At 69.0% G+C, this 11,776-nt stretch overlaps 1 protein-coding gene across 1 annotated transcript; it reads right to left on the minus strand.

Annotated features, from left to right (window-relative positions):
* Window positions 1–1,252: 1,252 nt before the first annotated feature.
* On the minus strand, window positions 1,253–6,244 carry LOC104015828 (zinc finger protein 783-like). Its single transcript, XM_087733007.1, has 7 exons — window positions 6,005–6,244; window positions 4,176–4,577; window positions 3,953–4,079; window positions 3,380–3,493; window positions 2,778–2,888; window positions 2,507–2,632; window positions 1,253–2,379 (listed from the first exon to the last, which is right to left on the minus strand). Exons 1-7 carry the CDS (start codon window positions 6,242–6,244, stop codon window positions 1,646–1,648), a joined length of 1,854 nt encoding a protein of 617 aa, XP_087589133.1. The 3' UTR covers window positions 1,253–1,645.
* Between the last annotated feature and the right edge of the window lie 5,532 nt (window positions 6,245–11,776).

An 11,776-nucleotide genomic window follows, 5' to 3' on the forward strand; every position in this document is an offset into this window, starting at 1 on the left:
CCGCCCGTGTTGGACACGCACGGATTAATCCTGCCCTTGCGAAGGCAGCCCCTTTCCCTCCATCCTCCTCCCCGGGGGGTGCTGAGGCTCCCCGCGGAGCCTCGGGGAAGTTCCCGAGCCTCTTCCGCCGCCTCGGTCCCTGCTCGCTTGTGCCAACGCTGCTCGGTTGCTGTGTCATGCTGCTGATTCGCCGCTTGCCTGTGGTTCCTCCCCACTCAAAATCCCCGGTGCTGCTGGCACGCTGCCGCGCTGGCCTGCCCTATTCTCCGATACGAGGTCGTTTGCCCCATGGGCTTGCCCCGCGCAGCCCGTGGGCTGCGCGGGGCAAGCCCATGGGGCAAACGACCCCAGGCTCAGCACCGAGCTTCACCCCACTCATTTCGGGGAGCCCAGCACCCTGGGACCAGGGCTGAGGGGACCAGGACCCGCAGCCTCGGGCTGTGTTGTCCGTGCCTCGGCTGCCTGCGTGGTTCTGGGGCAGCGGGCACAGCTCGGGGCCAGCACTTGTGGTCCCCTGGGCAGCGGGCAGGGTCCCCAGGGAGTGTCCAGGGTCCCCAGGGAGCTCCGGCCCCGCACACCCTGCCTCCTCCTCTGGCTGCAGCCCACGTCGGGTTTACAGACCCAAATCGAGGGTAGGGGGGACCTGGGACCGGTTCGGTGACAGCGGGCAGGAGCTGGGGGGGTTCAGCTGGTTTAAGTGAAGGCAGGACACGCGGGAGGCTGCCTGCGCTGCTGCCGATGCCCTCCGTTTGTGTGTGACTGGTGAAATGGTTTGCGGAGGGGTGTGGGGACACAGGCTCCGTGCCCCGGGGAGGGCTTGGCCACAGCCTGCTGCCCACGAGTTTTGGGGAAAGGCAGGAAAAATGCGAAATGTTGGGGATCGGCGAGGCTAGAAAGGGTTTTGACGAGGGTTTGATGTGCACACGCGTGCCCGCACGCCCTGGAGCATCGGCACCTGTCCTTCCCTCTCCCTGCAGGGTTTCACCCACGGGTGCAGCTCTGGGGGGGTCTCTGCACAGCCCTGCCGGCACAAGGCCACCGCAGCCGGTGACGCCGGGACCCCTGGCAGCCCCCACACCCCTCAGCTCCGCGGCGCTGCCGTTCCCACTGCCCCATGCCCTGTGCTGAGCCACGATTCCCACCCCCCCTTCCCCATCCCCACTGCCGTCCCGGGTGCAGGACCCCGGGGATGGGGCTGGCGTGCGGCCGCAGGACCCAGGGGAGTTGGGGGACACCGGGGGGACGAAGGCGCTGCAGCCCAGCATGACTTTATTCCGTATCGCATGGTCCATACAAAACTACACCCCGAGCACTGTACAGAGCGGGACGGCGCGGGGCGGGGGCAGTAAAAATAAGCGGCGGGGGCTGGGGAGCAGAGCGGCAGGCGGGGGTGGTGGCGGGGGGACGTGGCGGGGGGCTGCTCCCCACCCTGTGCAGCGAGATTGTCTGGTGGGGGGAGCGGTGGGGGCCGAAGAGCGTCTGTCCGTGGCAGGGGCCGGCCCCGGCTGGGGAACCTGGGGGTACAAGGCCCCCCCGGGGCTCCCCGTGCCCCCCGCCCCGGCCGGGCACCTGTATTTGGTAGGAAGCTGCATGGCCGGCGCCTGCCCCCGTCCCGGGGGGGTGTCAGTCCGCGGCGGGGCGGCCCCTAGTCCCCGGGGGGCAAGATGCCGGAGGGGGGCAGCGGCGGGGGTCCCGCCTCGGCCCCGTGGACCCGCTGGTGGTCCTTGAGGGACTCCTTGTAGCGGAAGCTGCGGCCGCAGGCCGGGCACTGGTAGGGCCGCTCGCCGGTGTGGATGCGCTGGTGCTTGAGCAGGTTCTGCTTGCGGATGAAGCTCTTGCCGCAGGCGGTGCAGGCGAAGGGCCGCTCGCCCGTGTGCAGCCGCTGGTGGTTCTGCAGGTGCTCCTTGCGGCTGTAGCACTTGCCGCACTCGGTGCACTTGTAGGGCCGCTCGCCGCGGTGGATCATCTGGTGCCGCACCAGCCCCGAGTGGCAGTTGAAGCTCTTGCCGCACTCGGCGCAGGGGTAGGGCCGCTCGGCCGCGTGGCTCCGCTGGTGGATCCGCAGGCTCTTCTTCCCGCTGAAGCTCTTCCCGCACTCGGCGCAGCTGTGCGGCCGCTCCTCGGCGGGTCCCGGCGTCGCGGTGGGGACCCCAGCTGCCTCGGCCCCCGGCCCCGGCTCCGAGCCCGGGGCTTTGCCCAGTCTGTGCTGTGCTGGCAGAGCCACCGCCGCCGCCGCCGCCACCGCTGCCTGTCCCTCGGGGCTCCCGAAGCCCGCGCCGGGGAAGAGCAGCTCCCCGGAGGCGCCCGGCAAGCCCACCTCCTCGGGGGGCTCGGCGTGGGGGCACCGCTCCTCCGTCTTCACCAGCAGCCCCTCGCCGGCTGCAGGGGAGGGAAAGGCTCTGGTCAGTCCCTGCTGGGGACACTGGGGACGTCCCCAAGTCACAGCCCAGCCTGGGTGGGTGCTCCCCCCCCCCAGCCCCATGGGGCCAGGCTCAGCACCGCTCACCGGGACCAGGACCAGGACCCGTCAGCATCTCCCTCTCCGGCAGCTCCCAGGGCTCGCGGACGCAGGGCTCTTCCTCCTGCTTGATCCACGACAAGAAGTCGTGCGCTGTGATCAGGGCGTCCGCGCCTGCAGGGATGGATGGGGACGGGGACTGAGCTGAGCGGGGCCCCATCCTGCACCGGGCAGGCTGGAGGAGGCAATGGCTCCAAAAGACAGCAGCTGCTGCTGGGGTCGGGCAGCCGGTGGGCGAGCGGCGCAGCCCCGGGCTCACCTGCACAGGGGTCCGCCGGCATCCCCCGCTCCTCCGCAAACTGCTGCTCCCCGACGAAGGCCACCTCCTGCTTGATCCGGGACAGGATGTCGGAGGTGGAGATCAGCGACTCTGTTTTCAAGGAGAGACTTAGCTGGCAGCAGGCTGCGGCTGCCTGGCACGACCCACGGCCAACGCACCATCCCCGGGCTCTGGCCGTGAGGGACGTCCCCGTCCCACAGCAGTTATGGGGCATCAAACACCCCCCCGGGGGAGATGTGGGGATGGGTGACTGTGGGAGATCCCATGGGGACAGGTGACAGTGGCACAGCCCTTGGGGATGGGTGACTGCGGCACAGCCCACGGGCTCTGACGTGGCGTGGTGGCAGTGGGGGATGCAGGGATCTCCCAGCGGTGGATGCCCAAGGCCCCCGGCACATCAGCCATGGGGCATTTTCCCAGGTGACTGACGGTGGCCCCCAGTCAGGCAGGGGGACCAGAGCCCGGCTCTGCCTTCAGAACTGCTCCCTGCGGGGCTGGGACTGCCGGGGCAGAAGCAGGGGTGGGAGACGGTGGGGCCGGGGGGGACCCGCCACTGCCCTGGCTCCCGGCCGGTGCCTCACCCGCGCAGGCGTCCGGCGGCAGCTCCCTCTGCTCCAGCTCCCTCTGCTCGGGGACGCAGGGTCCCTCCCCGCGCTCGCTGCGGGGCTGCGCCTCGCTTCTGGAGAGGGCACCGTCTGTGCGGGGAGAGAGCGCGGCTGGCACCGGCGGCGGGGCTGCGCCCGCCCGACCCCCGTCACCGAGGTGGGGGGACGCACAGGGCTGCCAGGCCCTGGCATCTCTCCTGGCGGAGAAGCTGCCTAAATTCGGCAGGACCTCCGTGCTGGAGGCCTGTGCGGCACAGACGCTCAGGCCATCACTTTTGGGGGACGAGGACCCGCTCCAGCTCCCCGGGCGGCCCCACGCGACGGCACCAGCATGGCACGGCACGGCACGGCACGGCACGGCACGGCACATCATCCTGTCCCCACAGCACGAGCTGCAGAGGCTTCCCTCCGAAACGGGAGGCCCCGGGGCCACGGCGTGTGCCGCCACCGACCGCTCACGAGGCACCAGGGCACCCACGTCCGGGACCCTCCGGGGAGACGCCGCCATCACCCCGGCCTGCCGGGAAAGGGGCGAAAAGGGATGTTTACCCAGGGAGATCAAAGACTCATAGTTCTCCTTCACCAGGTTATTGTACAGCTCTTTCTGCCACTCCTCCAAATTCTTCCACTCCTCTGCCGAGAAGTAGACGGCAATGTCAACAAACGTCACCGGCACCTGCAGGGACAAGTCCCCGGCGGCTCAGCGGCGCCCGCTCCCTGGGGGAGCCGAGGCTTCCCCCCGCCCGGCCCGCAGCCCCCCGGGAGCCGTTACCTTGGGGACCTCGCCCCGGGGGCCGGGGGGCAGCCGCAGCACCCAGAAGTTCCTGTTCTTCAGCAGGTTCTCCACATTCTCCAGGCGCCGCTGGAGCAGCCCGTACTCCTGGATGAGGGTGCCCAGCACGGCCCACTTGCTCTCCAGCTGGTTCCCGAACTCCATGGCCGTCTTCTCGCAGTCCAGGAGCTTCTTCTCAGCCGTGCCGGACCGACCCTCCAGGCTGAGCAGGCGGGTGGCGAGGAGGTCGATCTTCCTCTCCATCGCCTGCACCGTGGCCACCACGGTCCAGAGCGAGGCCTCGGCGGAGTGGAGCTGCGCCTCCCGCACGTGCGCCCGCTCCGGCAGCAGCGGCGGCTGCAGCGGCATCAGGTGGGGGGCCTCCACGTTCCACTCCTGCACCTGGGCCGTGGGGAGGGCGCGGGTGGGAGGAGGCCCATGGTTGCCCCCCCCCGCCATGTCACGGCCGGAGCCCCGGCCCCGCAGCAGGCACCGCTGGCCACCACTGCCCGCCGCCACCCCCAGCGCCCCGCCGGGGACCCCCACGTGCGATGCCCACCGCCACCCACCCACCCAAGGCCAGCAGCCCTGCCCTCGTCCTGCCTGCCCACGCCGTGGGAAGGGCCCTGCCAGCCCCGGGCACCACTGGGGACCTGCCCTACAGCCGCCGCCATGCCCACCCCGGCACCCCCTGCTAACGGTTCGGCCCGGCAGGATTTGGCCCCTGGAGCGGTCGGCACTGCCCAGGCGAGGAAGGAGCTGCTGGGGCCTGGGCTGAGCTCCGGAAGGGGACAGGGCAGACAGGCCGGAGGGGACGGTGAGGGGCAGCCAAGGAGGGTCCGCCAGCACTGCTGGGCAGGATGCGTCCCTCTCGGCCAGCGGGCTGGGGAGGGATGGCAGTGCGGCCACGGTGGCCACAGAGTCCCCAGGGGACACCGGCCAGCAGCGGGCAGGTCACCGTGCCGTGCGGGCAGCAATCTCCTCCCCGGCACCCTGCACCCCCAGCCCTTGCGGGGGCTTCCCTGGGCCTGCCCAGGCAGGAGCCGCCCCGGGAGCAGGACGGGGCCGGGTGGGCAGGGAGCAGCCTGGACCAGGGGTGCCCGGGGACAGCCCGGGGACACACGGGCACCCAGCTCAGAGGTGCCCAGGGCATCCCGGGGCAGAGGTGCGGAGCATCCCAGGGGCACCAGAGCATCCCGGGGGCACAGGGACATCCCAGGGCACCAGGAGGCATCCCCGGGGCACCGGAGCATCCCGGGGGCAGAGGACATCCCGGGGCAGCGGTGCCCAGGGACATCCCAGGTGGCCGGGGACATCTCGGGGCAGAGGTGCGGAGCATCCTGGGGGCACCGGAGCATCCCGGCGGCAGGGGACATCCCGGGGCAGCGGTGCCCAAGGACAGCCTGGGGCACTGGAGCATCCCGGGGGCAGAGGACATCCCGGGGCAGAGGTGGCCGGGGACATCCCAGGTCAGAGGTGCGGAGCATCCCGGGGCGCAGGGACATCCCAGGTCAGAGGTGCGGAGCATCCCGGGGGCACCGGAGCGTCCCGGGGGCAGGGGACATCCCGGGGCAGCGGTGCCCGGGGACGCCCCGGGGGCGGCGGGAGCAGCCCGGGGCAGGTCCCCGGGGGCAGCCCGGGGCTGGAGGGCGCGGGGGCTCCGCGGGCTGGGGGTGCCGCTGGGGGCCGGGGGGGGCACCGCGGGGGTCCCGGCCCGGCCCCGGGCGGCGGCGGGGAGCGGCCGGCGGGCGCGGGCAGGGGCGGCTCCGCCTGCGGTGCCGGAGCCCGGTGCCGGTGCCCCGGGCCGGGCCGGGCCGGGCCGCGCTTACCTGGGCGGGCGCCCACTCGGCCATGGCCCCGCGGAGCTGGGCCGGGCCCCGGCGGCTGGGGCCGGGCCGCGGCGGGGAGACCGCGGAGCGGAGCGGGGCCGCGCTGCCGCCCGCCGCCGCGCCGGGGCCGGGGCCGGGGCCGGGAGCGGGGCCGGGGCCGGGGCCGCTGTCGGTGCCTGCGCGCTGCGGGCCGGGCCCCGCCGCCCCGCCGAGGAGCCAGGGGCAGCCGGGGAATTGCATCCGCCTCCTCCGGGCTTCGCGGCAGCGGGCGGGGGGAGCGGCGCCGAGCGCGGAGCACTGCCGCCTACCGGTACCGGCAGCCCCGGCCGCCCGCCGCCGCCGCCACCGCCGGGACTGCCACCGGCACCGAGCCCTGGCACCGCCACCGCCACCGGCACCGAGCCCTGGCACCGGCAGCCCCGGCCGCCCCACCACCACCAATGGCACCGGCACCGAGCCCTGGCACCGCCGCCACCACGGGCAGCCCCGGCCGCCCCGCCACCGCCACCACCGGTACTGCCACCGGCACCGGCACCAAGCCCTGGCACCGCCACCGGCACCGGCAGCCCCGGCTGCCCTGCCACTGTCGGTACTGCCACCGGCACCAGCACTGAGCCCTGGCACCGCCACTGCCACCAGCACCAGCACTGGCACTGCCACCGGCACCGCCACCGGCACCGGCACCAAGCCCTGGCACTGTCAGCCCTGGCCGCCCCGCCACCACCGGCAGCACCAGCAGCCCCGGCCGCCCTGGCACCAGCACTGAGCCCTGCCACTGGCACCAGCAGCCCCAGCCACTCCACCACCACTACCGGCACCAGCACAGGTACCGGCATGGGCACCAGCACCAGCATTGGCACCAGCACCGAGCCATGGCACCGGTATCAGCATTGGCATGGGCATTGGCACCAGTATGGGCACTGGCACCAGTATCGGCACCAGCACCGAGCCCCAGCACTGGTATAAGCACCAGCATGGGCATCAGCACTGGCGTGGCCACCGGCACCAGTATCAGCACCAAGCCCTGGCACCCATATCAGCACCAGCACCGAGCCCCAACACCAGTATTGCCATCAGCACCAGTGTCAGGATCAACATCAGCACTGGTACCGACACTGGTATTGGCACTGGCATGGGCATCGGCACCGGTATGGGCGCTGGCACAAGTATCAGCACTGGCACCAAGCCCTGGCACCGGTGTAAGCGCTGGCACAGGCATCGGCACCGGTATGGGCACCAGCACCGGTAGCAGCACCGAGCCCTGGCACTGATATCGGCACTGGCGTTAGCACTGACACGGGCATCAGCACTGGTACGGGTGCTGGCACCGGTATGAGCACTGATTCCTGGCACCAGTATCAGCACCAGCACTGAGCCCCAGCACTGGCATAAGCGCTGGCATGGGCATCGGCACTGGTGTGGGCACTGGCACCAAGCCCCAGCACCAGTATTGGCACCAGCACCAGTGTTGGGATCGACATCAGCACTGGTATCGGCACTGGTATTAGCACTGGCATGGCTGTCGGCACCGATATGAGCACTGGCACGGCCGTCGACACTGATATGAGCACTGGCACCAGTATCAGTACCAAGCGCTGGCACCCGTATTAGCATTGGCACTGGCACCAGTATTGGCAATGAGCCCTGGCACTAGTATTGGCATCCGCACCAGTGTCAGGATTGGCATCAGCACTGGTATCGGCACTGGCATCAGCACTGAGTGCTGGCACCAGTATCAGCATTGGGACCAGTGTCAGCATCGGCACTGGCACTGGTACCAGCACAAAGCCACAGCACCAGTATTGGCATCGGCGATGGTCTCAGGATCGGCGTCGGCAATGGTCTCAGGATCGGCATTGGCACCAGCACCAGTATCTGCATCAGCACCAGTATCAGCACCAGTACCAGCACTGAGCCCTGGCCCCAGCCCCAGCGTCGGCCCCAGCACCAGTACTGGCACCAGCACCGAGCCCAGTGGGAGCCCTGAGCCCAAAGCCCGCGGGCTGCCCCGCTCAGCCGGGCACCGCATCCCTGCCGCCCCCCAGGCTCGCGGCCCCGCAGGCGGCACGTCGGGGCTGGGGAAGGGGGTGTCTCTCCCCCCGCCCTCGCGCTGTGCTGCTGGGCCCCCCCTTCTCCCTCCAGCAAACACCTGGTGACACCGGAGGGCCGGGAGCCCGGGCCGTGGGGCGAGCGCCTGGTGCGGGGAGGGGACCCGGCCACCCACACCGGGACCCCAATCCTGGCCAGGGACGGGTGGGAGACCCACGTGCGGGGATGTACGGGGCTTGGGGGACCCCCTTGTGCGCTCACCCCAACCCCAGGACCCTTCGGTCTAACAGCGCCAGGGGCTGGTGCCGGTGGAGACCAGGGAAAAGCGTTACGGTCCTGCCTTCACGGAAACCTCCCGGGAAAAGCTCCTCCGGCACCTCGGTGCTCCAGGGGTCGTACGGGTGGGCCGCGGCAGGGGCTCCCCTCTGCCGGACACAGACCGGGATGGCCCCAGCCTCCGGGCAGAGAGGGAAGCGGGACGAGAAGGGTTAACGGGCTGAGCAGGCGTCACAGGAGCCCGAGCAGCCATTTCGCTGGAGGATGCCATCGCTCCTGCTCCCCTCCAGCGCCACGTCCCCCAGCTGGGGCACCCGGAGCCCCCTAAAGCCCCCGCACCGCTACCCTATGGCCCAGCACCCCGGGGGCTCCCACAGCCACTGCCCTCCCGGTCCCCGCGGCCGAACCGGGGCAGTTGGCACCCACCGGTGCCCCGGGCAGGATGAGGGCTCTCCAGGTCCTGCCCCGGGCTGGGGGACGAGGTCGTCCCCTGGGAGCGGGGGTACGGACTCAGCCCCAGGCGCGAGCTGGTGGGCAGCTGGTGGTGCCCCACGGGCGCCGGGGAGCTCCCAGAGCTGGGGGAGGCGGGACGGGGACCCCAAAGGGAACGGCTTAAGCAGCTTTTCTGGGGAGCTCGTTCTCTCTGTGCAATTAAGGGGAGGAGGTGGGAAAATGAAAAAAAAAAACTGTGCTCTGTGGCAAAATAAAAAAAAAACAGCTCAGGCGCGCAGAGCTGCTGCCCGTCCAGCACTGCCCTCTCCTCCCCGGTCCCAAAGGCGCCCGGAGCTCGGCACCCAGCACCTCCGACACGACCGCGGGGGACCGGGAGGGCTCCAGGGGACAGCGTTTGGTGGCGGGGACCAGCAGACAGACGCGGCACAGTCACAGAAGCCCCGTTTCTTTGGGAAACCAGCAAATAATGGCAGTTTGCTGTATTTTTTTCACTCCCCGCCATCCCCTCGCACCCAGCAGCTCCGGGTGGGAAGGAGCCAGCTCCTGCCGAAGGGCACGGCTGTCCCCGCCGGCTGGGGACAGGGACCGGCCGCTCTCCCACCTTCTCACCAGCGCCGTGCCGCAGGTCCGTGCTCGCGGGGAGCAGGCGCGGTGATGAACGCATGCAAAACTGACACCTCGACATGCAGGAGACAAGAGGGACCCATGCGGGCACCGTGGCCAGCAGCAGTTTTGGTTATAAAAAACAACGTGTCTCCATAAAACCTGCTCCGAGCTGCTCAGGATCGGTGACCCTCGGAGACCAGGGTAGGAAACCAAGCCCTTTCGGTGATGGGTGAGAGGAGGGACCCGCTGCGTCGCCGCTGCTGGTCCCTGGGGGCTGCTGAAATCCCTCCCCACCTGCAGCGGGTTTGCATCTCTCGCGTCCCCTCTGAGCTCTCCCTGCCGTGTTTCGGTACACCCACCACGCAAAGCCACCGCTGCCGGGAGGGCACAGGACCAAAAAGGCTCCCTGGACGGCGCAGGGGGCTGGGGCACCCAGCACCCCATGCCCAGGGCAGCGAGCCCCACGTTTTAGCCTCTCCTCCCACGGGACCTCTCGCTGGCACGTGGTTTTGGTGAGATTTGAGGTTACGGCTGCTCCTGCGCCATATAAAAAGGCAGGTTAAATCAAGAGCCGGGCAGCAGCAGGCAGCGCTGCCCACGATGGCTCACCCGGGTCGGAGACTCGCTGCGCTCGGAGCCGGTGCTGAGCCAGTGCTCGTCCGCTGCTGGAGCGGACCAGGAGTTCCCGTGCTGGGGCCACTGGGAAGAAATGTAAAACAACTCCTGGGACCTGGGGGTTTCTTCTTCTCGGCCATGGATCCAGCTGGCGTCAGCTCAGGCAGGGTTTGCTTGTTTTATCCCTGAGATTTTTCAAATGTCTCTTACCACGCGGGTAATATTTCCCCGGGAACGTCAAGTACTCCTGGGGGAAGCTTTGATCACCCAGAACAGCTTTTGCTAAAGACCCCGCTCTTTGCGGCGGTGGGGAATGAAAAGCGTGGTCCGATGCCATGGCTTTGCCCCCTCAGGAGGAGCGAGGGGTGCTGGGGCCAGGAGCATCCCGCGGGATCCAGCGCTCGGGAGACAGAGGAATCATCCCCTCTGCAGGGACCGAGAGGCACCCCGGCCCGGGAGGACGCATGCTCTGGGAGGGCTGGCAGCGGTGCAGGATGCCGGGGCTGTGACGCCATGTCCGTGATGCCACGTCCCACGCCGGAGCAGCCCGAGCGTCTCCAGGACTGGGTGAGTTTTGCCCGTTTTGGCACTGACAGCTCAAGAGCTGCCCGCTCGCTGCCACAGACCCGGGGCTCCCTCGAGGTGGACGCTGCACCCACGCAGCCTGTCCACGCCGCCGCTCGCTCCCCACGTCCTCTCCCCGACGTCCCTCCGCGGGCGCCTGGAAGATCCCAGGAGGCCGTAACCCCACAAGGCCAGCGGCAGCAGGTCAGGCCCAAGGTCCAGCTGGGCTCAGACCTGTCCCAGGAGCAGCTAAGGCGTCGCCTAGGAAGGGCCTAAGACCCCGGCGAGGGTGCAGTACTCACGCTGAAGCCTCTCCGCCACCCTGCAGCCCAGGGACACCCTGAGCCAGAAGCGGCATCTCTCTATTTAAGAGTTTCTATCCATTTTTTTTTTTCTTCTGGGAATTTATCCAGCTGATTCTGAACCAGCGTTAAGTCCCTGCACCTGCAGCAACTTGCTGCACAGAGGTCACCAGCGTAACCAACGCTGCGTGAAGAACCATCGCCTTCCCTTCGCTTTGAACCCGCCGCTTTCCGGCTTCACTCGATGTCTCCCAGGCACCCTCCGCGAAACCGTTTCCAGTTCTGCCTCCAAACTGGAGCAACTGGAAGCGCCTGGGGTACACAGCGCGTGGGCACAGCCCGGATCCACTCGGGATGGGGCAGGATGGGAATTCTGCACAATAAACAAGATAAGGCCAAACCCCCACAAAAGCAGATGGAGCTTTCTGGAAAAGGGGTTCTTTTTTTGACTGCTTTATCGAGAAGGGAAGACAATCTCTTCCCAGAAAGCGCTTGTACAAGACCTCAGCTTCTGTTGTTTTGTGTTTATTTGCGTCACAGCAGCACCCGCAGCCCACGGGGCACCCATCGAACACGCGAGATGAGGCCCTTCGTCTGAAGGGGTAAGCAGAGAGGGAGAGATGCAGAGAAATTTTAAAAAGAAGTAATCTTTTATCAACACTCAGCATGAAACGCCCGACCTCTCTGAATTTGCAAAACAGAGAGAACAGAGGGCCCCGGCCAGGCTGGAGCCATGGGCCCAGGCCACGGGGTGAGGGTCAGCAAGGCTCAGGGCCGGGTCCTGCACTGGGGGCACAGCAACCCCAGGCACCGCTGCAGGCGTGGGGAGGAGCGGCTGGGAGCTGCCCGGCGGGAAAGGGCCTGGGGCTGCTGGTCGACAGCCGCTGAACACGAGCCAGCAGGGTGC

Source organism: Nipponia nippon, unplaced genomic scaffold (assembly GCF_047370975.1).
Source record: "Nipponia nippon isolate SJK-2023a ecotype South Korea unplaced genomic scaffold, ASM4737097v1 scaffold_1, whole genome shotgun sequence".
Taxonomy (NCBI): Eukaryota; Metazoa; Chordata; class Aves; order Pelecaniformes; family Threskiornithidae; genus Nipponia; species Nipponia nippon.